This window comes from Pipra filicauda, unplaced genomic scaffold (assembly GCF_003945595.2).
Source record: "Pipra filicauda isolate LSUMZ 115617 unplaced genomic scaffold, ASM394559v2 scaffold282_size1924045_pilon, whole genome shotgun sequence".
Classification (NCBI taxonomy): domain Eukaryota; kingdom Metazoa; phylum Chordata; class Aves; order Passeriformes; family Pipridae; genus Pipra; species Pipra filicauda.
The window spans coordinates 1,263,591-1,291,581 of record NW_024104401.1 but is presented as its reverse complement, the minus strand read 5'-3'; the positions used below and the strand labels follow the sequence as shown (position 1 = coordinate 1,291,581).

Here is a 27,991-nt window from a genome sequence, read left to right as displayed (position 1 = left end):
TCGGAAACATCCGACTGAAAAGGCGGCTCCAGCCATGGATTGTGGCTGATGTGTGCACCACCTTCCCACAGTAACCACCAGCAGTGTGGAGAGCACATCCAGGCACACACATACACACCAAGTGTGGTTAGTGACAGACCACCTTCACCTTAGGGCTCAGAACACCTTGACTGCACTTTACCCACTCAACTCAATCCCTGCATTTGGGATCTAGTTGCCAAATAACGACGCCCGTTCAGCACCAAACCCTCTCCTGGGTCCTGCATGAGCTTGAGGTTTTCCTTCAGCGCAGACCAGACGCGACCTGGTTTGTTTGAGGGGTTTTACACCCTGTACCTTGTAATTCACGAGGACCAGGGAAGTGTTTTCAGCTTCCTCAGTTCTCAGAAGCAGCAACAAACCCACAGCGATGGGTTCTGGGAAACGGGGCGTACACAAAAGAGCTGATGGTGCATTCAGTGCCAGCGAGCAACGCATGCCGTGAGACCCCCCAAAGCATCCCCCACCCACCCTCCCTTCACATTTTGTACAGAACACACAGGTAAAAATCACTAGCTCTGAAGCACTGCAGAACAGTCAGTCCTTACTACTGGAAGCTAAACACACATCCAGGAGTTCATGGCCAAGGGAAAGCTGAAGCTCTGCCTGCCAACAGAACCAACTGCTACCGCTGGAATGTGCCCCAGGGATCTGGGAGATGGGCACACATACAGAGATGAAGAGGTTAAAACTGCTGAAATGCACTGAAACGTTTTTATTTTATCCATCCACAAGCAGAACTCCCCCCCCCAACCCCCCAAGCATTCCAGGAACAGCGGTAAATGATGGGAGCTAATTCACCCACATACTGCTGTCACCCTGAAATGAAACATGGGGCCAAGATGACCAAAAACATGCTTGGTGATTTGGGGCTGAAGATGGCTCTAAAAGAACCTCCAAAACAACCTTTTATTTTCAAAGATCATGCAATTCCCCTCTCAAAACATGAACTATTCCCAGCTCCCAAAAATCCTGGCTGAAACCCTCTGAACCTCCCTTTAAAGTGTGAGACAGATTCAGTCAACTCAAGGTAAACTGTCCTGAGATGAGACCACCCGATACTTACTCCAAAAACTGGCCCATGCCAAACAACAAAGCAAAACCTAGAGCATCCTAAATCAACAAATACACCCACCTACAACTTCAAAAGTTTTGCTCTATGACCCCTATTATTTTTTCAAACAGGAGATTCTTTTCTAATAAAACCATTCAAACCAACCTGCTTTTCGGTAGTTTAGAATTTCAGAACTCAAAACTCTCTGCAGAACCTCTTAATTTAGGGTGGTTTAGTGTTTTTCTACCTCAGAAGGAACTTTAATCTGGAGTGTTTTTATTTTCTCCTACTGTGCCGCAAACACAAGAACATCCAAAAACGGGTTTTCTACGCAACAAATTTTACCCACAAATCACCAAGAACGGAAGATGTGTAACTGAGGATCCAAGACCAGCAGCTGGAGATCCCACTCAGGAATCGCTGCAGCTGCCTCTGGAGGGGGGAGGAAGATGCCTGACTGTGAGATGAGGATGGACAAGTTGTCCCCTGCCCAGCCAAGCTGCCCCAGGTTTGGTCCCCAATGCTCCCCTCCTTTCCCTTGAGTCCCACCACCGACAAGGACCATTTCATCACTGACCAACTAACAAAACCCAACAACCATCCCTGTTAAGGTGCAAAGGCGGCTCCCCGAGACGTTTGGAAAGGGCCCCTTCGGGACCCCCTTGTGAAATCTGTGCTTGTCTCCACTATTACTACTTTATACTAGAAACTACAAATTACTTCATTTTTCCCGATCTCCATACAAATATAAAAGATGAAGCTATTCCAACCCCATATAATCTAATTATACTACATTACAGTGCTGGAGATCATTTCTAAGCCCGTATCTGCATTCCCACCTCTACTCCTCTCCCTACGTGACTCAGCTTCCTCTGGCCAAGGGAAATCTCCAAGTGCCGCTAAAGCTTTTTTCTTTTTGCACTAACACACATAATTTAGGGAAACGGGGACAAGATGGCAAATTAAACAATGTTAATGTTTACACGGTTATTATACACTATGCCCAAACGCTTGAAAATCCCCTCTCACCTTCCAGGAGCTCGCCTGGCTTTCCAAGCAGCACACCTAGTTCATAACCAAGTTCTCCAAAATATTTTTTTTTTTAATGCCCCCTTTTATCAATAAAATTAGAAATCTGGTAAGGGGAGCCCTTGGCCAAATCTCTGCAGGACCCTGGTTGGATCTTATTTCTTCACAAAGAGCGAGGAGAAGTGAACCCTCCTCAGCAATATCCAGGTTCAGATGCCAGATATGACACATCCGACTCATCCCCACCGTTCGACAGCAATTAGCTAAAAATAGAAGGAAGGTGCTGATGGTGACAGGAACAGCTGACTCGCTTCTAGTGTTTTAGCTGTTGTGGATAAAGTGCAGAGGAAGGGGGATTTAAAGGTATCTGGGATGCTGGGAAGGGTTAAATGGGGGATGCAATGAACACCACACTGCCGAGAAAACAGCTTCAGCTGACAGGTTTCTGCTGGGGTTTCTTATGGACTGGGTGGCAATTTGGGTGTCATTTGTCCATAACACGCTCAAAGGGTGTGAACAGCCTGGCAAGTGGGTTCCAGGAAAGCAATGAGGGGCTAAAGGCGAGAGTACGAGCAGAAAAGGGCTGGGTTAACAGGGCGAAAGCAGGAGGAATGGCAATCCCTGCAGGACCCCAAGTGCTGCACATACTGCCTGATTCTGCACCTGGATAGCTCTGAGAACATCCTCTGCAAAGTGCAAACACACTCCCTGTACAGCACGTGGAGCTCCCAAAGCCAAGCCCCAGTGGGATCCAGCCAAGGAGAGCTTCCTCCATCCTTGTTCTCAGCTCTGGTGGGAAGGGCTTTCCCCTCCTCTCCCCCCTTGTGCAAGAAGGGGATGGAGTCTACGCTGGCCCGACTTCCTTGCCAAGTGTCCCACTAGCTCAGGAGGTGCCACAACACTCCTGCCAGCCTTCCAACCAAACCTATCTGTCCGGGGGATGCTGTGCCAACACAAGGCACAGACCCTCGTCCGTCCTCCCGTGGTGGAGCGTCAGCAGCTGTCGTGGCAGGAAAGGTGTCTCCTGACCCGGAGAGACAGCGCTGGGTGATCTCACCCAGAGGGTCCCTTCCAACTCAGGATATTCTATGATTTCCTGCTGCCACCGCATCCACCACCAGGAATCCTCCCCGCAGACCCCGATGTGCCTGGGGAAGCCATCACATATTCCTACACTGCTCCAACATAGTTACACTTTTACACCTCCAAGGGAAAAATACGTTTAGGTTAAAAACAACTGTGTTACCGCTCAATTAAAATATTAGTTGGTTAGCCTGGATATCTAATTTTTCCTGGAATACACTGGAATTTCCTTTCTTAAAAACATTCTGTGTTTTTTCAAGGGTCGCCCTCAGAAAATTTTTATGAAAGGAGCTTATAACTGATATACCCGAAATCTGCGTGACAGCCTGGTTGCCCTTGTTTCCCAAACATCACTCTCAGCTTTGTAAGAGGAAGGTGGCCCAAAGAGAGCATTAAATTATGTACAGAAAATAACTTTAGTTTGGAAAAAACCAGCTCTGAAATGGAACATGCACTGAGAACTCAACGGCGGCAGATCTGCCTTCCGTGGGTTTGAAACGCTGGACTTGGTTTTCGGATACAAATAAATGCCCTTGATGCTCCCAGGGGAACAGCAGGCAGCTCTAGCACCTCTGGGATTGCCATTCCCGAATCCCTGCTGGGTTTCCCTGCAGGGATATAAAGCTCATGAGCACCAAGACGCAGTGGCTTCACAGCACCCCCGTCAGCTGCACGTTGGGTGGGTGGTCCCGTCGCCGAAGGACCACCCGTGAGTACCAAAGATCAGGGAGCTGCACAGGAATGATGGAGAAATAGCAATTACAACAGACACCTTTCCTTAATTAAAAAAAAAAAAAAAGAATATTTAAAATTATCCCAGTCTGAAGGGACTCAGCTGTGTCCTTGCTCTGCCTCAGCCAGCCTAGGCCAGGCAAAGGAAGATTCCCTCCCCAGAAAGCATCAAAGGTCTATATAGTAACCAAGTACAAAAGGAGGACACCTCCAAAGAGGAAAAGCTGGTCAATACTCCTGTACTTCCACCTTGAGGCTTGTTTTTCTACCGCAATTTAATAATTTACATCAAATCCATAATTTGCTGGTTTTTTTTTTTTTTTTTCCCTTAAGACAACCAGATCACGTTTTTTCCCTTTGCATTTTGTCCACATGGAGTTTACTTGGCAATTGCCACGCTCCTGCCACTGTGTGCTGAGTGAAATCCAGAGCCCCAAGGAAGAGCACCACCGAAGGCTTGGGAAAGACATCCGAGCAGGTAGATTTGCAAATTACCATGCTGTGTGCACCTCACTGCCTTCACATAATTGCTCCTTTGCCACAGAATTCAGTTGAGTTTTCAACTCTCTCCGTGATATGCCCTTCCCCCATCTTCACACTGCTGTATGCCACTTCAAAAAAAAAAAATCACTTTCCTGCCTGCCAAAACCCCTGCAAGCTGCTTCCCTGCGCCAGAATCCCACTACTGGGAAAACAGCAGAAGCCGGGATCTGCCTGGTAAGACCAAAATAATCCAATCAAGTATTAAAACCTGGGATTCAAATGAACTGTCCAGGCTACTTTCACAAGCCATTTTTCTTGCCGGAAGCAGCCAGGTTGGGAGTGGAGCTCAGCCGTGCCCTGCCCGCTGAAGGCTATCAATTCTGAGCTTAATCAAACCTGATCTTCCCCCGGCCACAACAGGGCTTTTTGTCTTGGCTTGTGAAAGCTTCCTGACTTCTGGGCTAAAATAGATTTACAGCGCTAAGAAACAGCCTCTTTTTCCTTTCTAAAAGGTCTCACACACTTTTTTTTTTCCATGCCAAGTGTGCCCTGATCTCCTCCTGATATGTTCCTCACAGGCTTTGGAAACGAGAGTCACTGCTGGGAATATTATTGATGTACAATGACCCGTAGCCCACAGATCCTAACTAGTTGCACATTATTTAGTTCACATCCATTACAGTTTATAAATTAACAGAGATGTCATTTTCTGTACAAAAAAAAAATCCAATGTATATTTATGTTTTTTTTTTAAATTCAAATAGATTTTACATACATAGAATCTAGAGACACAATACAAAAATCTGTATAAGTTAGGCTATGCATCACAGGAGTGACCAAAAACTCAACACAATTTACCTTGGCAAAATGACAGAACCTATTTCTGCTGGCTGAAAAAAAAAAATATTAGCCTTTAATGCGTTTATTAATTTCACTAAATGTACTTGAAATGTTTTTTTCCATAGCGCTATTCATTATTCCTTTTTGTGTTTCGGAGTTACTCTTATTTATTTTTTCCATTTTGTTTTTACACCAAGGAGACTGCAGTCAAATAACACTCAGCAACTCATTTCCTCTCTTTGGACTGAAAAATTAAACAGATACTAAATTATGACAGTGAATTTAGAAAGGAGGGCTCCAAGGGCTTGAAAGAACATGTCTGAGATAATATGATGCTTCTAAGAATATTGCAATCACATCCAAGCAATCACCGAAGCGTGCCATGTAACTACCTCCTCAGCTAATATGCTTTTTTCTCCGTGATGACTAATCATGTTCTATTAAACAGCGGTAATGCTGGAAGAACTCAACTATACAAGTGTAATGAAGCCAGTATTCTCCCCGGACAGATTAGCTACAACTGATTTGACACATACCATCATAGGAGCTTCAAACCTGACAAACTCTGTGCTTGCTTCTGATTTATGCCGTCAAGCTCTTCAGAGAAGAGAATGGAATCCAGGCGCGGCGCTCGGCAGAGGTGAAATGTACTGATGTGCTTAACTGTCAGTCACGGGAAGTCACCGGCTCTCCTTCCTCCTCCTCTCGCTCGCCTCTCCCTCCGCCCTTCCCTCAGGCCGGGAGGCCGCGTGTCCCTGCTCCGTGTCCCTGCTCCGTGTCCCTGCTCCGTGTCCCTGCTCCGGGGCGGCCGCGCTCCCATGGTCCCGGTGCCACGCGCGGCGTGTCCCGCTCAACCCGCGCGCCCTCGCCCGCTCGTCCCCGTCCTTCCGGAGCTGTCACTGAAACAACGGCCTTCCCGGCAGCCCCCGGGCTCCTCCTCATCCCCTCGCGCTCTCCGCGTTCCGGATGGGACAGGGGTGCACCGAAGGGAAAAGGGAAAAGGAGAGTTACCAGACTCACAGAGCGGAGCTGTGATGGGGATGGAGGGATGTGAGGCTGCGGATGTAACTCAGCGAATGCACGAGGGAGCTCCTCAGATGATGGTGGGCATCCTGCCGCCGCTGTTGTTCCGGTTGTTGTTCTTCCTGGACAGGTTGGGGGTGGCCATGAGGACGAAGCGCTCGTCGGGGCAGCCGTACTGCAGGAGCACGTCGATGCACTCCTGGCTGGAGGCCTGGCGGGCGTAGGCCAGCGCCGTGTTCCCGTGGGCGTCGCGCGCCATCACGTCCACGCCGTACTGCGGGAAGGACACGGGGGCTGTGGGAGGCTGCGGTGCCAACGGAGCAGCAGAATAGGAAGGAGCGGGTTTGGGAGGGACAGATTTGGATTTCAAGGAGGATGGGGACAGGGAGGAGAGGGAGCGGGCAGGATACCAGCCCGACAACGTGAGCACAGAGCACTGAGCCAGACACATAAAGGTTGTTATGGGAAGGGGGTCTCACATGTGGAACAAAATCCGTCCCAGAGGTATTCCGAGCTAAGGGAATCTCTCCTTCCTCGTTTCCTACGCTCTCCTTCCCTTTCCATCGAGGAGGAGACAGGCACAAACATACCTTATTACCCTGGTGCTGCCCTTTGAGAGTGCGCAGTGAGGAATGCCCTGTGTCAGCACAACCTCTTCGTGAAGCCCCAAGGAGCAGGTGAGGGGTGTCCTGCTGAGGGACGCAGACAAAGCCCACCCTGCCCACCGGCACTTACCCAGATGAGGAGCTGCACCAACACCACGTTCCCTTTCCGACAGGCCAGGTGCAGGGCCGTGCGCCCGTCACCGTCTCCGCAGGTCTCGTTCACCTCCTCCCGAGTGCCGTGGGCCAGGAGCAGGATCACCGTCCGCAGGTCCTCCTCGGCTGTGGCCCTCAGGAGGTGCTGGCCCAGAGAAAGCTCCAGGCACTGCAGCGGGGCAAGGAAGAGCTTCTGCTCGTACTTTGCACGTATCCAGAGCTCCTTTTCTTCCCTAGAGAAGCCAGAGGAGACGGGTCACTCTCACCTGGCGCCGCAGCAAACGGTGCTTAACCAACGAGGAGGTTATTTCCCCCTGAGAATTTCTGGCAAGAAAGCCCTCACAGAAACAGCTCGCCCAAACCTTGTGTTTGCAGCAGTACTTGTGTTGCCCGCCTTATTGTTACTGAGTCGTGCTACTGCAGTGCCCAAGATCCTCCTGGATGGATGCTGTGCCCACAGGGCTGTAAGGTCACAACAGCCGGGAGGTCTTAAAAAACCCTGGGCTGGCAAGAGGTCAGTGCAAGAGCCCTCACTGTCACAAAGACCAAAGACACACAGACAGCCTGGTTCCACCTTACGGTCGGGCTGGAAAAATACATTGCACAAAATACATCCAATTTTTGTATCTCAGAGCAGAAGTAAACAAACAGGGGTGCTTTGTCCTTCTCCAAGTTCAGTAACGTTTCCAAAGGCATATGGATGGTTCCTCTGTTTGTTTTTCCAAAATTCAAACCACCAAACCAATCCTTTGAAGCGCCTTTGCCTCCTGATATATCAAAGAACTATCAAAAGCTTTCTGGGTGCTCTCAAGTTACAGGAGAACAAGGGCTACAAACAAGTCCCTCCAGTTGCCATTAAAAAAATTAGCATACAATTATAGGATGTGAGAGATCCAGCCCCAGACAAAGTCCCATTTAGAGGTACCTCAGGTAATCTGTTCAGCCTGTGAGAGCCATACACATCACCTGAGCCAGGACCCTGGTCCTGGTGACAGATTCTCCCCCCTGGAGTACAAAAGGCCAAGCTCTGTTTACGCCTTTCAGCCGTGTTTACACTGCTCCCAGTAATCTAGTGTCAGGTTAGCCCTAATCTGTTTTTAAATACTTATGTAAACAGCTCCTTCCACCAGCAAATCTGGATTAGTTTTGCATCATTTCCTGGGACATGTGGAGTGACCTTGCTTTGACCTGCCTGGATGCTTTCAGGCACAGCTTCCCAAAGCTTGTGCTTCCCTACCCCGACCACAATTTATCCTAAAACAGGTCCGGGGCTTTTATTCAGAGCAAAAGTGCAAACAGAAAATTAACACAGAGAGTGCTCTTTTAGATCAAACCTCTGAATGACTCCTGCAAGCTAAAAGACACACCAACCTCCCCCCACAACGACCCGTTTGGGGAGTTGCAAATTAACCTTTGATGGCAAGATCTGATAACCAGAGTATCATTGCAGGTATTCCAGATGGAGAGGAGGAAGAAAAGGAGTTATCAGAATCTTTAATTCATGGGTTTTCTATTTGTATTTTTTTAAGGTAAAAACACAAACCAGAACTAGTGCCATGAAAAGGAAAAAGTAACATGCAATTATCTACAATAAAATGGGCATTCTTGCAGCAGGTCTACTTCCAGTATCCACCTAGATTATCTCCAGGGATGTTTACATCTCATGTGATTTTTAACATACATAGAGGTATGGAAAGTATAACCAATACATCCACTGCCTGTTTAAAACGTGCCACATTGGAAAGTGAAGTGATTCAACCTGTGCTGTTCACCCACAGCAGCTCACATCAGGGCTTTGGCCATTTATTTCTCCTATGTCCATACATCCTAAAGGCAAACTATACCTCAAACACCTATTCAGTTAATTTTCTTTAGCCAAGAGTCTGCAAATGAATCCCCTTTTCCCCCAGACCATCTTTTCAGTGATAGGAAGTTTCTGACTCCTTTCAGAGCACTGGCTGTTGTGATCACCACGGCTCCAAGAAAAGCCCTTTTTTTGTTTAGAAAACAAGCTGTTTGACACAAGTCTCCCACTTCCAATCACAATTCACCTCAAAGTGTAACAGTGACGCTGTGATATGCACTAAAATACAGAGAATAAAAGCTTAGTTCAGGCAGAAGCTTTCCAAGCTTTGGGCTGCTGGTTTACAAATTCACTGGCACGAATTTCTCATTTGTCGTGTGTCGCACGGGCAGTCCTGATGCCCTTGGGAGGTTCCAAGAAAGAGGGATGAAGATGCTCCAGCCCTGCTCAGGTTTATCCTACTGTCTCAAAAGGCTGGGGGAAGAAAACCCTTTAAAAATAAATGGAACAGGAAGGGGAAAATAATGGCACCAGCATTAGGGATGGAGACGATGCAAGTGGTCCCTCCTTAAGGCACTCCCCAGCATGATCAAGTCACCCATAACTGCTCTGCATTAACTGTGTGCTCTGGTCAGGATGCATCCCTTAACCAGAGGAAGTGTGGTGTAGAGCCTGGGAACAGCCAAGGAGACATGGAATCCCTCAGGAGATGCTGAGGCCAGCGCAGGGCCCTGCCACCAGCAGCAGGCTGTGACACGGGGCTACATTCACCTAAAAATCCAACCTTTGCACGTGGTTATTTCACCTCACTCCAGTTTCCCTTTTCAGAAAACCTGCCTGATTTTTCTTCACCACGCAGGGCACCAAAAGGCTCCATTTGTTAAGACCCAATTCCACCTTTGGAGTCACATCAAGGGTTGTGGTGGGAACACAGCAAACACCACAAATCAAAATAAAGGTGATTCAAAAGCCTCAGGCATTTGGGGCAGCACGTCACTGACATCAGCTACTGAGTGAGATCTTATTCAACAGCACAAACTGGGCACAAGAAAGACACAGCATTTGGATTTTAGGGTAGAAAACTAAACCTTATCAGAGGTAGCAGGAGAAGCACACTCACCCAGGCCTCACGGAGAGCCAAAACACAGAGGGGCTGTTTTCCAATGAGCATCTAGAAAGCCAAGGCCCACAAACATCCTCCCTCCATCTCTGGCACACACCATTTAATTTGGATGGGAAGTCCTGGGGACTTTCCCGGGAGACAGCTGCAGCTCTGCCGCTGGCATTCATCTCCCAAATCCTGACAACAAGACATAAATACTGTAATTGTTGCTCTGATGCCCCAATTTCACTTCTGGGATCCACAGCTTGTCTTGGTCGAGGTTTCATTTCCCCCAAGGAAGGCCAGTCCAAGAGCAGAGTTGTCAGCAGTAGATCACTTAACCTCATTGCAGCTCCCTGGAGGACCACTGCTCACATCCCCTCTTAGTTAATGAGCTAAAAAATGAATTATTGGAGCGGTCAGCAATAAGCAGGAAGAGGAGGCACAGTGCTTCATTTCAGCCAGCACTGACATACCTTTAAATAAATCAACTGAATAAGAGTACAAGGAAGTGTGAGGAAGAGCAACTCATCAGGAGAAAGACACCAAACCAATCCCTAAAAATAAAGGCTAGTAAACACTTCCCTCGTTTTCTTCCCTTAGCTGTAATCCTGGCAACTCCAAACCACCCCCTCAGTACCAGAGATTTTCAGCTGTAGTTGTCAAAGCCAAAACAAGACTCTTTGAGTGAACTTTCAACAGCGGAGTCCTTTTCTCAGGACCAAATTAAGAGCTGGTGTGCTGGAGAGGCAACACCTCCATGCACTCAGATGGTCCCAATGATTTACCAAATGCTGGAGAACATCTGAACTGCCTCTTCCTCATTTGTATTAAAATGAATAGATTATAACCTCCTAGATAAACTTAGAGAAGTTAAGAACAGAGTTCCAAGACTTCCTTTGAGCCTTTTATCTCTAAAGTTCTGTGTTCTAACCCAGCTTGCTGCTACAAACTCCAAACCTCACTGGTTACACAAGGGGCAAATACAAGGGGCAAAATACTCTGGGGAACCAGAATGAGTCACTGAGCCTTGGCCAAAGCCCTCCAAGCTCTCTGCTCTTCCAGGAGTCTCCATCACCAGTGAGCTCCAAGTACACGCAGTGGTGTGAATAATGAAATCTCTGTTGTGGCAGTAATACTGTACATAGGTAAAGGGTTATTAGAAACAGATGAAAATTTCAGTTCTCAGTTTATTTTGATCTAATTAGGTGCTTGCTTCTCAAGATAATGTCCAATTATTTAAATTACTCTGCCAGCCACACCACATCATTATTATCTGGAAACATAAATACTGGGCCCTGGGAGGGGGGAGGGCTAACTAGGGAGCATCAGAGGATAGAAAAAGCAGATTTGCTTCCAGCACAGCTTCGCTCCAGGAGCTGCACCGCATTCCCCACTTGTGGTTTGCACTGGAGTTGCTCCCTGAGGAGCCCATGTCCTACAAACCTCAGCCCCACAGAGCACACTGAGTTTTACACCCAACAAATCCAACCAGGAGCCTCATGTTGCTGGTATCCACCCTCCATCCTTACTCCTCCTCGCTCCTGTTCATCTCTGCCTTCACTTCCATGGTCCCTCACACATGTTTGGTGGGGAGGTATGAAAGGCAAGCACCAAAAGGATTTGCAGGGTGGAAAAAAAAGTCATGTTCTTACAGTGACCCAGAATTGATTGTGTGGATGGACATCATGTGGATGGGGACCCTGAGAACTTGCCATCAAAATTCCACAGCTCCAGCACAAGAGCAGCCTTGTTCTTGCCCGAGCAGTACCAAGGATGACAAAAATGTTGTGTCCCTTGCTCAGTACCCAGAATTACCCACTGTTTGTTAAAAAGCTGGATCGATTTCTGAAGGTTGAATCAAAAAGACAATGGACAGCAGGTATTTATCATGGAAGAGCACTGATTTCCCACCACCTGAAACACTGTGCGCAGGCTTGGTGCAGGCATTTTGAAGTGAAGTTTTATCCTCCACACCTCTGACAACAGCAAAAAGTTCTTGAAATTTTTTACCTTTTCTTCTCACTTCCTAAAGAAACTAATTCTGTAACAGAGGAGGCCTCTAAATGTTCTCTCCAGTGTGGCTGTGCAGGTGCTGTGCCCGTGTGTTGCCATTTCTGGTTGCTCACTGAAGTACAACCGTTCAACGCCGTAGTAACCTGGCCAGCTCAGCAACAGCACTGCCAAATATTCTCTCCTGTTGGCCAGCTGACAAGGTTAATGTGTCTCTTCCAAGAAAATGAAGTAAATCTAACCCCCTGTACCTCCCAAACTCCTGGAAGAGCCCCAGAATGTGTCATTAGCTTCGTGGTCCAGCTTGCAAGAAGCCGTCACCTAATGGCCAGTGCTGGGCAGCTGGTTGTGCTGGGGCTTCCCATTTAAACAGCCCCCTTTGTGATGATCCTGATAGGGATGCAATGTTGGGATGGGTAAAAGAAAAACATCAGGGAGGGAGGGACGGGATTGAAATGTTGGGAAGGGTTCCCGATGTTTTTAATTGCAACAGCGAAGGGGGGAGAAGCAGCGAGGGCGAGAAGAAAGGGCTAGCAGCAAGGAATTTCCAAAGTGTCTTCCTGCCCCGAGCAAAGCAGGAACTGGGAGGAGAGGCATGGAAGAGGAGCTGGGAACAATATGCTGAGAAAACACAGGGGCTTCCTCTCTCTGCAGGAGAAGACCCCGGTGTATTGCACAGCCAGTGCTTAGCAGCTGAGTGGTTCGAGCCCGCATGCCTTCTCTGCCCGGCCGCGTTGCTAAGGGGGAGAGTGCACAAGCCCACCAGGGATATGCAGGTCCCTGGCAAACAAGAGGGCTCCAGACAGCAAACAAAGACCGAAAGGGTATTTATTCCTTAATTACGGAAAAGCTCTTCAGAAACAGACCACTGTAAATCCCGCCCGCCTGGGGAAAGGCCCACGATTTATGCACGCTGGGGCAAAGAGGAAATAAATATCTCTCTGGCTCCTGATCAATATTATGAGTGTTTTGCCAACCTACAGGGTGTTTTATGAGCTGTAAGGACAGAAAGGGATCATTAATAATTAAATAAAGTCAACCTATTAAGCTTATTACTTCTTACAAGTTAAACATCCCTGACGGACGAAGACCAGCCCCACAGGAAAGCCACAGATCAGCCAACCCGTGTCTTGCCTTGGACTCTGCTCCAGGGCTGCCTCAGTGAGCAGTGTAGTAACCCAGCTTGGAAATGATTTCATTACTGTCTGATGGGGAATTTGTCTGGCTGTGGACTGTGTTCGACCCACTCTTCAACCTGCAGACTTTTGTCCAAGAGACAGAGAAAGCCAATTCAATGCTGCATAAACATGGCAAATTCAGGTTACTTCTCCTACTGTCAGTCCTATTCAACCAAACCAGACCAAAACACCAGCACCAAAAGGCACAAACCCCTACAAGTGTCCAAGGCCAGGTTGGACGGGGCTTGGAGCAACCTGGTCTAGTGGGAGGTGTCCCTGTCCATGGCAGGGGGTGAGACTGGATGGGCTTTAAGGTCCCTTCCAACCCAAACCATTCTGGGATTCTGTGAAATAAAGGTGGTTTCCCATCAGCAGCACCTTGCACTGTCAGGGACCTGTTTTCTGGAGCCCACAGCCCAGGACCTTCTCCACCATTAGCTCTGCTATTCCATTTTCCAGTTTTCCTTTCGCAGCTGTGTGTTTAAGGGAAATAAAACCCTACTGTGCATGAGGGACAGAGATCACTCACACGTGCAGAGCTGAATGTGCTTCTCAAATTAATCACACCTTGCCTGACACTCACCAGTATCGTCATAATTCAGACTCAGTGGAGCTTCTCCACCTTTCTCCCTCTCTCCTGACAGCATCCCCTCCAAAACAGCTCCAAAGCAGCTGCTTTTTCTGCACCTCTATGTTACCCCTCCAGTGATGCCACAGAGTAACCAGCACCTCTCCTTCAAGTGTTAATACACCCGCAGGATTTATTGCTGCCCAACATTAATGGCCAGCCTGGCCAAGACATCAAGGTTTACTGACTCCAGGCTTTCTAGATAAATATCCTGCAACTGTGGGCTCTTATATATCACAGAAAATTGCAGTCAACTTATGTTTTCATTGCGTGACACTCCATCTAATAATTTTTAAGGTACCCTCGATAAAATATATCACACCCGAGGTTTATTCCGTATGAAGTTAAGCAAAAACTATGTGACACATAATGGTGGGGGATACTGTGGGCACTAAGAAAAGGCTTATTAAGCTGAGAATAAAGATCCTAAAGGTGACAACTGCAAGCCCTGTAAGCTGGTTAAGTCTTTTCTCAAGACAAATCCCAGCTTTTTGTTCTGTGCAAATATGTGAAATGAAAACAGTCCCCAGAGATGTAATAAAAAGCTTGAAGAATGCCACAAATTGTACTTTCCCACTAACCCTATATGCCCCAAATTTTTTAAACAGCATTGCCAGCAGTATTTCAGAGGGAAACCCCCAAACAATGGTGAACCCTAAGGTTTTAGAGCTCCCCACTGCCCAGAGGAGGCCACGAAGATGATCAGAGGGCTGGAGCACCTCTCCTATGAGGAAAGGCTGGGAGAACTGGGATTGTTCAGCCTGGAAAAGAGAAGGCCCAGCGGTGACCTAACTGTGGCCTTCCAGTGCCTGAAGGGAGCTGACCACAAAGATGGAGAAAGACTTTTTGCAAGGGCCTGGAGGGACAGGAAAAGGGGGAATGGCTTCCCACTGTCAGAGGGGATATTGGGAAGGAATTCTTGGCTGTGAGGGTGGTGAGGCCCTGGCACAGGCTGCCCAGAGAAGCTGTGGCTGCCCCATCCCTGGGAGTGTCCAAGGCCAGGTTGGACGGGGCTTGGACCAACCTGGGCTAGTGGAAGGTGTCCCTGCCCGTGGCAGGGAATGGGACTGGATGAGCTTTGAGGTCCCTCCCAACCCAAACCATTCTCAGATTCTACAATTTTAAACGTGCAGCTTGGAGAAAATAATTAAAAAAGCAAAGTGAAGAGTGGGGGAAGCTGGATTTCTGCTGAGGTGTGCAAGGGAGACCTCGTGAGAACCTGCAATACAACTGCCACGAACAACAGCTCCCTCACACCCACCCTGTGCTGACCAACAGGAAAACTGCTGAGTTCATGATCTGATTCCTCTGGCATGCAGGTACGACATGCCAGCCATGTAAAATGTAACCCACCAAAAAAAAACCAACAAAAAGGCCAATAAGTGAGTTATCACTGTGTGGGTCTAGACACGAGTGGGCTGCTTCCATTTCTTGGGTGGTCACACTCAGGCACACCACCAGTGTCACCTAAAAAAAGCCAAAAGCTGCTCTACAACAGTTGCATAGAAATGCTAAAACCAAGGAGTATATTTGCTTCTTGCTTGTTTTAGTAATAAATATATATATGCAGGGAATAGTAATTGGAAATATGCACCTAATGTATTTCATTATTCATGTGTAACCAGACTTAACCTGATGTCTTAAGTGTATAAATCAAATTGCATTGTGCCAGTACCTAAACACAGACTGGAAATTTCAATTTGCAATTTGATATACAGTCACTCAGGTTAGAAGATTCCATTAATTTGCAATTTGTTAACACTAATTTTCTCCTATAGGAAGGCTATGCTTAATGCAGTAGCACTTTAAACAGAGCTCAAGAAATCATTACATACTTTTTTCCTTTTTTTTTTTTTTAAAGGAAAAAATATGAAAATCCTCTTGTACAGTATCCAAACATTTCAGTGCATAAATCTCAACAATCTGTGCCAGGTGAGGGGTGGAGGGAGGTGGTAGGAAACAGGGATGTCCCTCAGCCCCACGGCTCCTCCCGTGCCCTGACCATCACGGCACATTAAGGACACTGTGACACAGCTGATGTGATCTGCCTTGGAACAGATCCCAGCACAAACAGAGCAGAGAGGAGAAACGGAGCTTCTCCTCTGCAAATCCTGCTGGAAAGTGGAGAAGGGGCAGAACTAGGAGTGCACCAGTGCCTTCTAAACACTGAGGGGGGGAAACCCCTCCAAGGGCTGCCCAAAGGGTGACAAACCTGCAGAGCAGGCTAAAGAGAGCTCAGATGAGGGCTTGCTTAGCACACACAAAGGTGGCTTCAGTCATAGAATCATTAAGGTTGGAAATGACCTCTAAGATCATCGAGTTCAACTGAAAATGGAAAAAAATGTGTTGTGGGCTCCAGGAGAAGCCAATCTTCACCCAAGGATCAAAAACTGGAAGAGGAGGGGCTGATCACAACGCTGCACAAAGACCTCCCAAAATTTACTTGATAATTTTGATCCTTTGCTACCAATAACTCCTACAGTTTGGTTTACAAGGAAAAACAAAAGCCCTTTCAGGGGGCTTTAATATTACCTTAATTCCAGCAGAAGCAATAAGATGACACTCTTTGGAGTATTTGGGAAAAAAACACTCTCCAACATTACACTGAATTTATGTAAGACATAAAAGAGAAAATACAAGTAATAAACATTGTATTAGAGCATAGACTGTGAAGAAAAACACATTTGGAGCAGCAAGCAAATAAAAACAACTGCCTGCTCTGCACAAGCCAGCAGTGGGAGGCAGCAGTGTTTGCAGCGGGAGGTCTGAGGGCTGGGGACCACGGGCAGCATTTCTGGGACATACATTGATGCTACAGGGACCTCTCCACTGTCCAACTCTTCCCAGATGACTTGGAACCCTCCCTTCTGCTCTGCTCACCTTCCAGTGTCTCCTCACCTGCAATTCAAGAATCTCAGAATTGCTAAGGCTGGAAAAGACCTCCAAGATCATCAAGTCCAGTCTTCAACCAAATACTACCATGCCCACCAAACTATGGCACTGAGTGCCACTTCCAGTCCTTTCCCAAACACCTCCAGGGATGGTGACACCAATACCTCCCTGGGCAGCCCCTTCCAATGCCTGACCACCCTTTCAGGAAAGAAATTTTTCGTAATATCCAACCTTAACCTCCCCTGGCACCACCTGGGGCCATTTTCCCTCGTGCTATTGCTCATTGCCTGGGATATACATCCCATACCCTCCTCTTCCTCTCCAACACATCCTCCCTTCTTGGCTGACACGCCTGTTCCACTACACCACCTCTGTTGATTACTCCTTCAGCTGCTCTGGCTGTCTCTTACATTTCAGTGATGACAAGGGCTCTACAGAAATTGTTCATATCATCAGACTCTTCTATGAGTTGCACTTATTAATGGCTATTTTTATTTAGTAAAAGTGATGCCTTTCATGGCAAGTTGGATCTGAGGTATTCCCTCTGTTCAGCAAGCAATGGGACTCCCCTCCATCTCAGTTCTACTGGGCTGCAGGTGTTTGATGCCTTTCTCCAACCACAAACGATAATTAGTTTAAAAAAGGTTGTTGGTAGAGCCACTCATGTTTCTGAAAAAGCGAAGTGAATGAAAAATTGACTTGAGTAACTAAGAAAGACTTTAGAAATACTCAGCAGTGAACAGCCACAGAAATCCATGAGGTTCCCCTGTACCTAAAAAATGAGATACCAAGACTTTTTTTTGTTTGTTTGTGTATTTTCAATAACAGGACGTGCAATGCTGGGGTTGCCAAAATGTGCCTCGAAAGGTGGGACTAGAGATGGACTTGGCTTTCAGCAGATATTGGAGTGCTCAGGTCCTGCTGAGGCATTTCTAATTGCACACCTCTGCCTATTAATCACTTGCAAACCTTTAGGCCTTTATGATTTACAAGCCATAAGGTTGGTGCTTAACAGTGGGAAACCCGCATAAAACCTGACAGCAAAGAAAATCCGCACTGGAGCCACCTGCCAAAAGTGACAGCAAGTTCCACTTCGACAGCAACTCAGAGAGAGGTGTGCAGGGATCTCAAAGCTCAATTAAAGCCAGAATTAAAAAATTAAAGCCTCTTGCCCAAGTGCTGTTGGTGTGTAAGTGCTATCTCTCTCCCAGCTACTTCCCTGCAAATCCCTCTTCGGGCCACATTTGGAAATTATTTTAAAAAGATAAAATATCCCTAATCTGTTACCAATTAGAAGAAACATGTGAATATTATTTTCTAATTTGTGACTCAATCTTAAAAGCAAAGTCACTGAAATAATTACATCGGCTCCTGAATATTCCTATTGTGCTCCTGAAAAAAAATGAACAGTGGGTATGTCCTCTCCTGCCCGAGATGCCCCGGGGCTGAACGTATCCATAAGAACCATCAGAGCCCTGAACGTGAACTGAAAAAACTGTGATTTCTGGTCTGTGGCAGCTGCAGCCCAAGGGCTGCCAAACTGATTAGTTCCCTCCTAATGGTCTTTGTGTAACTTGGGTTTGTGGCAAGGAGGTGGGACACGGGGACGAGCCAGGGAGGCACAAGCGGAGCAGCAAACACAGGGTGCTCCGGCGCCCACTCCACGAGTGACCCGTTCCCCGAGCCAGGATTTATGACAGAGACTTCTTTTCAAAAGCCAGACGCGGCGCGACTTGAGCGACTAACTCCTGAAAATTGGTAATTTCCTGGTGGTTAGCAGGGGAAGGTCCACCAATGGGGAAGCAGAGGCTGCTAATAAATTTATAGTGCGTTATATGCCAATTAGACCCCTTCAGCCCTTCAAGAGGCAGCGCCACCAATCAGGTTATCATTCCACAAATGTACTCTTTAGGGCTGATCTCATCACAAATCAATCCTGCATTTAAAGTGCAATTTTCATTAGTATTACCTGGGAATGCACTTGTGAAACAATGCAAGCAGGTATTTTCCTTCTCTCCTCTGGGCGCCCTTCCTTGTGCAGAGCTATTTGCTTCTCGTACACAGCCACGTCTGAGCCTCCAATGGTAAATAATCATAGTGAATATCACATTAATTCTGCATCCAGCCAGATTTATTACACACGTCATACCTGGGAGTTTCACCGTCACTCACAACCCCTCGGTGAAATTACATCCTTGTACCTGACCACGCACCATGGAAGATCCTGTCAATACCAGGAATCAGAGCAGATCCCTCAGCTTCCCACCCCACCACATCCACAAGTGCTAAGACACCCGATGCTGCTTGTCTGGGCATTCAGAAAAAGGAAAAATGCAGAAATAAACAGTCTGCCTGGGTTTAGCATCTTCAGCATATGTACAGATCTACTTTCAAACCTCTGGCCACAGCTAAAACCACCTTGGTGCTCATAGTCTATGCAAGCAATATTGTATTTTGGATGTTCTTCTTGGCCTTCCTTTCTTGCTGAACAAGGCCAGAAACAGCCTTTAGTTTCAGCTTTATAACCTATGGCAGCACAAAGATGCCTCAGGAACACCCGGGAACCCGAGTGACTAGGAATGCATTTTCCTTTCCTTCTCGAGCCAGGTTCAGACCTTGGAGAAGCGCATCCAGAAACTTGTCACAGAATCATGGAATATCCACAGTTGGAAGGGATCCCCAAGGATCACTGAGTCCAACTCCTGGCCTTGCACAGACACCCCAATAATCCCACCAAGTCCTTGAGAGCATTGTCCAAACGCTCCTTGAGCTCTGGCAGCCTTGGCGCTGTGACCAACGCAACCTGACCCAACCCCAGGTGGCCTCCACATATTTCACTTCCAAATCACTTCAAATTCATTCTAATTAAGGTCAACACTTTGTGATTTGCTTGTCAGCTGCCACAGCACAAGCACGGGAGAAGACAAACGTCCAATGGCTGAGGTTGTTTTGGCTCAGAGCACTATGGGATGTGCTTGTGGGGGCTCTGGAATCTTCTGAGCTTGTGCCACGAAGAACAAACAACTGTAAACTTTCACAGTGCTTTGTTCTCCTGCTCCTGTGCTGGGATGTCCTACGGCATTTGGGATATGGCAGTCCATGCTGGAAGCTCACCTCACTGAGCACAGACATAACACCCACATTACAAGAACTTAAAGAACAGGAACTCTCTAATGCAGGAATTCCCAAAGCAACCTTCACCTCCCTGCTCCCCAGCCAGGTAAGCTCCTCTGAAGTCACAGCAGGACCAAATTTTGCTTCCCAAACTGCCCCTGCCCTCGCTCATTTTAAATTTTGTGGAGGCTCTTCACAAAAACCCCACAACATAGGAAGAGCAGTGCGATGCCTCAAGCCCTGGGCTGTCACCTGCATCTTATTTCTACTTAACCTCTTAAATAACATTGGAATTCACTTTGTCCCCTGATGGGCTCCGTAATGAGAACCACCTGTCAATCACGGCTCCATTAGCCTGGACAGACTTTCACTTCCTGAAACAATTTATTGGATTCCCAGAAGCGAATGGGCCTTCCTCCTTTTGAGCCAGGTTTTTTTGGGGAGCTATTCAGCGGGAGCGGGTCTCCCTTCTGTCCCTGCTGAGCGGGGCATTGTTTCCCCCGTTTGCTCATGAAAACGGTTTCCTGGCTTGACCCACCTCTTCTTGTCCTGGGCAGGCCGAGTGTTTGCCAAAAACTTCTTTGGACTGCTCAGTTCAGCGGCGCAACACAAAACCCACCAGCTGTTTCCAGCCACTGGGGCAGGGGAAGAAGCCAATCGTGCTGTTAACCCCTTCCCAACAAAGCCCCACTGCACACGGAGAGCTGGAGCAGCGTGAGCCCGTCACCCCTGCGCCAGGGGAGCGGGACTCCAGGGGAGCTCCTTCTTCCTTAGGAAAAAATATCTGCTCTCATTCAGCGTGAAACCAACCACAATTTTGTTTTCTTCTTGCTTTCTCTTGGTTACACTCAAATTGCAGCTCAAAGAAAGAATCTTACTAATGGAGGCTAAAAGCACTTCCGTTGAAACATTATCCTGAGTATTTTCATTTCTCCGAATGTGTGCGAGTCCTTACGAGGTTCATTTGCAATGTGCCTATCTGTCTTGATGAGATAATAAAATGTATTTTATTTAAAAATATCTCCATTCCCCCCCCCAAAGGAATTTAAATGGTCAGTTAATCTTTCTGCTTCTGAACAAACTACTGAGTAAACAAAAGAGGGCCCGAGATTATATAAACCAATATTTTTTCCATTCTAACACTGGTCTCGAAGACTAAAATACAGATGTACCTGAGCATTGGCTGTGTGCCTTTTTAGTATAAATCAGTTTAACTTTTAGCCTGGGAAAGGAAAAAAAATGGAAACAAGATGATAGTTATCTGCAGCCTTCTGTGATTCTCGAGTCAATGGTAAATGGGGGGACTCGTTAGTGCCATAGTGATCCAATCAGGATGAAATTATGCAGTCATGTAAGAAATAATATCTATTAGGCTAATTTAATCAACGAATACTTTACAGATGAATTAGAATGCAGAATCCAATTATTTCAAACATTTGGACTGTCAGCCGCTGTGTTTCTGAAGCGGTGGAAGGGGAGAAAAGGAAGGTTTTAAGGATCCTTCTGAGACGAGGTTGGCTGGGCTGTGTTTACAGCAGGAGAGCTTCTAACAGCAGAAAAGTCCACAACCACGATCAGCACCTTCCGCAGCTCAGAGGGCTCGAATCCAGCCCCTCTCCCTGCTCCTGGAGCACCTTCCTCTGGGATATATTGGTATGGACAGCTTGATCTGCTGTTTGCAGTGGCTGCTAATTACTGTCTCCAGTCTTGGTAATTTCCCCTCGCCAGTCACCCTTTAAAAGGAAGGCTCACACTCTAATTACAATGGGTCTTTTGTTATTTGGCAGGGCAGACGAGCCCCTGGATTGGTGCAGGACACCCCCAACTCCCTTGATCACAGGAGTGTTTGTTCCCTTGAAAACCAGAGGTTGCTTTACGATGCCAAGCAAAGGGAAATGGTGCACAAAGAATTACCACTAGAAGGGGAAATTGGTTTAAAACACAACTTGACTCAAAGAGGAGAGGACAGAACTGGGGGCTGTGAGCACACAAACCACATCTGCGATCCAGAGCGACTCAACATCTACTGTGCTGATGCTTTGTCCAGTCACAAGGGGATCAAAATACCTGCCAGAAGAACACAATTCCCCCAACAAGGAGACTTTTGGATTGGCTCCTTGCTATAGAATAAAGGCACAAGAAATCCCACATCCACTGCCTCTCTGTGGAGAATTTTCTCCCCAGTCCACTGGAACTGGTGTTTCATAAACAGAGCAGCCACCTCTGGCTGGGATGTGACTGTGAGAAGTCTCCTCATCACTTTTCATAGTTTAAGGTGGACTCCTGTTCCCCAGCACTTCTCAGGAACAACAGAATGATTTGGGTAGGAAGGGACCTTTAAGACCATCTCATTCCAACCCCCTGCCATGGGCAGGTGCACCTTCCACTAGACCAGGTTGCTCAGAGCCTCGTGAAACATCTCACACACACATCCACACCACGCAGTCTCATCACACAGGGCCTGCCCACCACATTTACTATCACAGCAGTTAATTCAAAAACTGAAGATGGCAAAGGAGTATGTTTTGCTCAACTCCACGGCACAAAAATGGCCTTTTCCCACTTTCTCAGCATTAACAGACAAACTACTCCCGAAAGCTCTTGGCAGCTTGAACAGAGGAAAACAGGGCTACAAGAAAGGGATGGAGACTTTAACCATCTCCTGGACTATCTTCCACAAAGACCTTAAATGAAGTTTAAGCTTAAAACTTTCATTTCCTCCTGCATTTCTTTTAGGTATTTGAGGGATATCCCGAAGAACAAGAAAGCCTGGAGCCTGCTGCACACTGGGGATGCCCCACTGCTCTGTGAGGTCTGTGCCGCGATTCCCAGCGTACCTGTGATCCAAACATTTGTCTGCCCTGTCATCTGGAGCGGTTAATGGACTCTCCTGCTTATTTAAACGTTTAATGCTCTTCTGATGCCCAAATTATGCCTGTTTGACGTGATGGATTAGCACAGAATACAGCAGTGACAATTTCCTGCAATCTGTGGAATATCAGATTTTGATTACTTCAGGAGGAAAAAGTAAAGTTCTAAGTAAACTGTTTTGATTGATAAGGAGCAGAGGAATAGTTCATGTGGTGGTTCATTGGGAACCTTGATGGATGCCTGGCAGGACTTTCATGAGTCTCCACAGAAGACATGAAATAGCTCTGAGAAGATTTAAGGTATTTATTGCTCAAATAAAACAAAACCAAGTGACACAAGTAGGTGAAGCAGTGCTGGGTGATTGAAATCTGCTGATCAGGACCAAGTGCAATTCCAATTTTTGCAGGGCAAAAACTAATTTTCCAGCTTGCCCATAGAACACTGCTGGCTATTTTAGGAATTTTGGATGCTGCCTTTCTTCAGTGAGGAATGGGGATGGTTCCAGATTCAGGTCTTCATGGCAGATTATCTGCTAGTTAATGCTGGCAGTTGTTCTAGTTTTGAGTGGCAAATTATTTAGAAGTACCCTTTTAAGATAAAGCTATTTTTTTAATATATGTGTATATATATATATATATATATACACACACACATGTATCCCATAAAGCTAGAATATATATGTTCCATGTAAGGTTGGACTTGACCTTGGAGGTCTTTCCCAATCTTAATGATTCTACGATTCTCTCTCTCTATATAGAGTATATATGCTCTTTCTATATATACCCACTCCGTGGGCCCCATTCCCTTCCAGCAGCAGCATTCCCAGCTAAGAGACTTCAAGCTGAGCAGGTTTCCCACAGGAGCAGCCCCAGCACAGGGATGTGGCTGCTGCCTGCTGAAGGCAGCACTGATGTGTAGTACGAGGTCTACCTTTTGCTGCCAGGCAAGGTGCAGAGCTCCTCTGAAGTGACAACCTGTCTTCTTACCAATTACAAATCCCTCTGATTCAGGGCTTCGGTGGCAATAACACGTCAACAATCTCCCTGTGATGGCAGGAGCAGATGTGACCCCTCCACTCTGAAACAGCTGCTGAGCTGCTTCTCTTGTGAAAATCCCCAAAGCCCTCCCTGACTGCGGAGGGACTTTGTATTGAAAGCATCTTCCCCAAACAGTTCAGACTAAGGGAACCTTCTGAGAGATACGAGGAAGAAAAATGATGCACTTGAAGGGAGGGTTGCATCAGAAGCACCTTCTCCTTCAGAAAAGGGAGCTGCTCTGAGCCCACAGCACTGTTTTGCTATTAAAAAAGCCAGCTACAGTTAAGCTGTGAAGAGAACTGATTTTTTTGTTTTCAGTTTACTATTGCTGGGCGGGGTTGATGGATGTTTTGGACAGAAGAGGCTGAAAGGAGGCTTTGTGAGCCAAGATGATTAAAACAGTTGTCTTGAGCAGAGTTTGTCTATTCTGGAAAGAAGTGGGGGAGACTCCAAGCAATCCATCAGCAATCCATGGCTGGCAGAGGAGGCACTGATTAGAAATGACAGCTTTGCAACAGGTTTGAAATCAAAGGGCAGTAAAACCAGCTGTGTGGTTGAAAAAGCTGCCCAAAAGCTACAAGGATCCTGATGATCTTCAGCTTTTCTAGCTTACCTCCTCCAAGATCCACCATGTGGTGTGATGGGAACACCAGTGGCTTTGCTGGCACTCCAAGGAGGATAAAGAAGATCCTGGTAATAAAATGAAGGATCCTTACAACTTGCAGCCTGAGAACATGGTGGATTTGGAGGAGGCTTTGATGCTTAGGTGGGGTGTTTAGGGACATGGTTCAGTGGTGGACCTGGCAGTGCTGGGTTAACTCGGTGATCCTGGAGGGCTTTTCCAACCTTAACGACTCTGTGAATCTATATTTCAGATGCACAGTGGAATCCAATGGCAGGGTTTGTTATTCCAGGCTATTGAAAGAGACCATGCAAGAGCAAGGACTAAGGATCTCTTGCCTTCCCTGCAAAATGCTTGGACTTTCCAGGGCTGTTAGGACAAGTGTCCCAAACCACTTGTCCTCTGCTGATAGTGCTTAGGATGAGATTCTTAAGCTGTAAGCAATCAACCCACTTTGTCTACTGTAAAAGGCTCTTCCACGTAGAAGAAAAAGAAATTACTGATTATTCTGAGATCCAAGCAGTGTGACAGACCTGGCTGGTTATTTTGCACAGCTTTTGTAGTGAAAAAAAATATGTTCCTCTTATCGCTGTGATCTGGCAATTAAAACATTTTCCATGTGACAAACAGCAGGCAGCTCCCACCAACAGCCAGAAGGAGCTCCACCACGTTCCTGAGCATTTATTTTTTAGCTCCTTGATCAGACCATAAGGGATGCACCACTGAGAACTGCTGGGTCAGACCCTAAACTGCATCTTGGTGGGCATCTGACCCCAGCCCTGCCTTGCTGAACCCGTGAGCTGAGCACTGGCTGTTCCAGCAATCCCCCTGTTTGCTTTTGGGAACCACATCTGAGGAACACAGTAACCTGGCAGCTACCTCGAATCGTGCCTGGATGCTTGGAAAAAAGCTATTGCTCCCTTAGAGATCAAGTGGGCAGCAGCCCCTTAACAGGAACTGGTCTATGAGCTACCACCACATGTCTAATTAATGACCCTGCCGGTCGCAGCTGGAAGAGCTGAGCTGGGGGTGATTAATTAAATTAGCTGGCAGAGGAAATTACAGTGGAAAAGCCAAAGTTTGATTGCTCCATAATTAACCACAGTGCAAATAATATCTGCATCTATAACTTCCAGCGATGAGATCAGAAGCCAATTGAATTTGGCACTGATTGAAGCTGTAAATATCCTGTGGTGAAAAATGATAGGTTTGTTCTGAAGGGAAAACTTACAGAAATGGACATCCAGCGGATGCAGGAGGGGAGCAGGGGACAGGGGAGGGAAGAGCACTGGAATTAGATCCTGATTTCAGCTGATCTCTGCAGTCTTCTGCAGTGCTGGAGGACTCAACAGGAAGAAATACTTTACAATCTGCTGGAGCTGCTGGCTGCTGTGAGGTTCCCGATCAGAGATTCAGTGAATCCAGAAAGCAAGGGCCATAGAGATCATTCAATCCCTTGCCTTTCCCCACATCCCGTGTTTCCTAGTGGTGGGATTCACTGTTTTCCCTGGGAGAGAACTGCACAGCTTAAAGCAACCAGTCCAAACAGCTCCTCTCCAGTCCATCCCCTGCTCCTGGGAACACTTGCTTGAACTACAGGAATCCATTTTTCCAAGGACATCACCTCCAAATGCCTGAAACCCCCTCTATCCCCCCCAGTCATTATAATTGCATTAAGCTCCTAAAGCATCTCCTTCTGAAGATCCTCACTGAAGACTTGAAATATTTCTTACCATTCTTCTCCCCAATTCCCTTTCTATTTTGCCAAGTTACAGTCATAACATGCCCACACCTCCATCCCTGTATCACGCTGAATTACTGTGAGTAATTCACTTTCACTGCTGCTGTAGTTCTGGCTTAAAGAAAGCTCAGGTTTTTAACTGAGGCCCAAAACACACCCCCTTCACACACCCAGGTAAGCCAAGATTTATTTACATGCTTCTCAAACTGTTATCCGATGTACTCCTCAATAAAACCTGCATGTTCCAGAAAATACTTATTTTTTTAAAGCACTGAAACCAGTTTCCCTGAATGTTGAACTAATAGTGAAAGGGCACTATATACACATATAAAATATTTCATATTTTGTGTATTTTACACATTATCTTGAATTTATCAAGGATATTATACATATGCCTGATAGATTCTTGATAAATGTGCTTGATAAACTCTGTGCTTGTAAATATATGTTTCCTGTATGTCCCAGTATGGCAGTGAAATGGTCTGTCACCTCTTGGCTGTTAAAAATACAACCCAAACCTCTCTCCCCCAGGATGTCACATGCACTTTCCTCTTATAAAATATCACATCTGAGAGTGGAGGGTATTTTCCTTGTCTTACTGTGACATCCCCCTGACACCTCTTGTTCTCCTCTCTCTCTTATTCCCCATCTTAACACATACACTGATGTCCAACGAGCTGTCTGACACCCCAGAAATGCAAATGTGACAACAAACACCAGCTAAAACATCAGATTTGGACACACATTAATTTCAGGAGTCCCAAAACTTTATCAGAAGAGTTACTTTCTGGACCCTTTCATTTCACTTGGGCCATTCCCATCACACATCCTGCACAACCCTAGGCCTTGTCTGCTCCTCCACACACCCCAAGACCCCCTGTAAAACACACTGTGTCCTTAAAAAAAGACCCAAAATGTTGGTGACTGATTTTTAACACACAAAATAGGTACTTTGCATTTGGCTGCTGAGTTTATCCAGCCTCCAAATATATTTTGTGGAGGCACCAGCACACCCCTGTTCCAGCTTCACTCTTTTGGACCCATCCTGGGGCTGATGAGCCACAGGCCAGGGGCTTCACAAAAAAACCAAAACTGCAGTTCTACCACTCAGAATTGCAACTGCAATAATATTTTTAAATAATCATATTTATTTTAAATACTACGTTAAATAATAATATGATTTAAAATAATAATATTTTAACTTTTCGCCTAGACTGGGAGTCCCAACGAGTAACGCCAGTTAATTTCTGTAGCTGCTTTTCTCTTTTCCTCCTCTTTGCCTGAACGGAACAGGTGAATCCAAGCAATCTCAGGTATCTATTTACGACTGGTCTGAGCTGTGGGAGCTGCACAAGTGGCCAAAGCAGATCTGGTCTGGAGGGGCTCAGATATGAGCACACACATATGTCATTAGCGAAGGATTAGGGCTGCAAATTTTGGCTTCTTGAGATGAGAAAGGAAAAAAAGGCAACTTCTGGATATCATTTTCATAAGACATCCTTCAGTTTTAGCACACAGTGACACAATCCTGTTCTTTCCACCTGCAGAGGAATCTAAAAAGCATTGATGGGGCAGTGATTTTATTGTGTGTGCACCTCGGTTTCCTAAGCCTGCCCGGTGCTGTTGAGAAGTGAAAATACAGTAAAAACATCCCTTAAGAAATTCTGACCCGGATGAAACAAGGAAAATGTAAATCTTTGGGGGGAAAAGCAAAGTTAGCTGGAAGATTTCTAGGCCATGACATAATCATCTGTTCAGCACGAAGGCTTTTTGAAGCCTGTCCCATCTGCACCTTTTGAGGCTCCCCAATTACCAAGGGATGGTTCTTCCAGCTCCCCAACCTCTCACAGACTCGCACAAAAAATGCTTCAGCGACAGGACTCGGCCCTGTCTGCACGACCTCGTTAATAGGCACGGGGAGACATTTCATCTCCCTCTGACTCCTGCC

The 27,991-nt window shown here is 46.6% G+C and overlaps 1 protein-coding gene across 10 annotated transcripts in view; it reads right to left on the bottom strand.

Annotated features, from left to right (window-relative positions):
- Positions 1-515: 515 nt before the first annotated feature.
- Positions 516-27,991, bottom strand: part of AGAP1 (ArfGAP with GTPase domain, ankyrin repeat and PH domain 1) — a 314,556-nt gene continuing 287,080 nt past the window's right edge. For all 10 annotated transcript variants that reach the window (XM_027735152.2, XM_027735158.2, XM_027735157.2 and 7 more), the window contains 2 exons: positions 7,019-7,274; positions 516-6,557 (listed from right to left, as the gene is read on the bottom strand). In XM_027735152.2, coding sequence (XP_027590953.1) covers positions 6,354-6,557; positions 7,019-7,274 — 460 coding nt within the window. In that variant the 3' untranslated portion in view covers positions 516-6,353. The remainder of the gene's footprint in view (positions 6,558-7,018; positions 7,275-27,991) is intronic.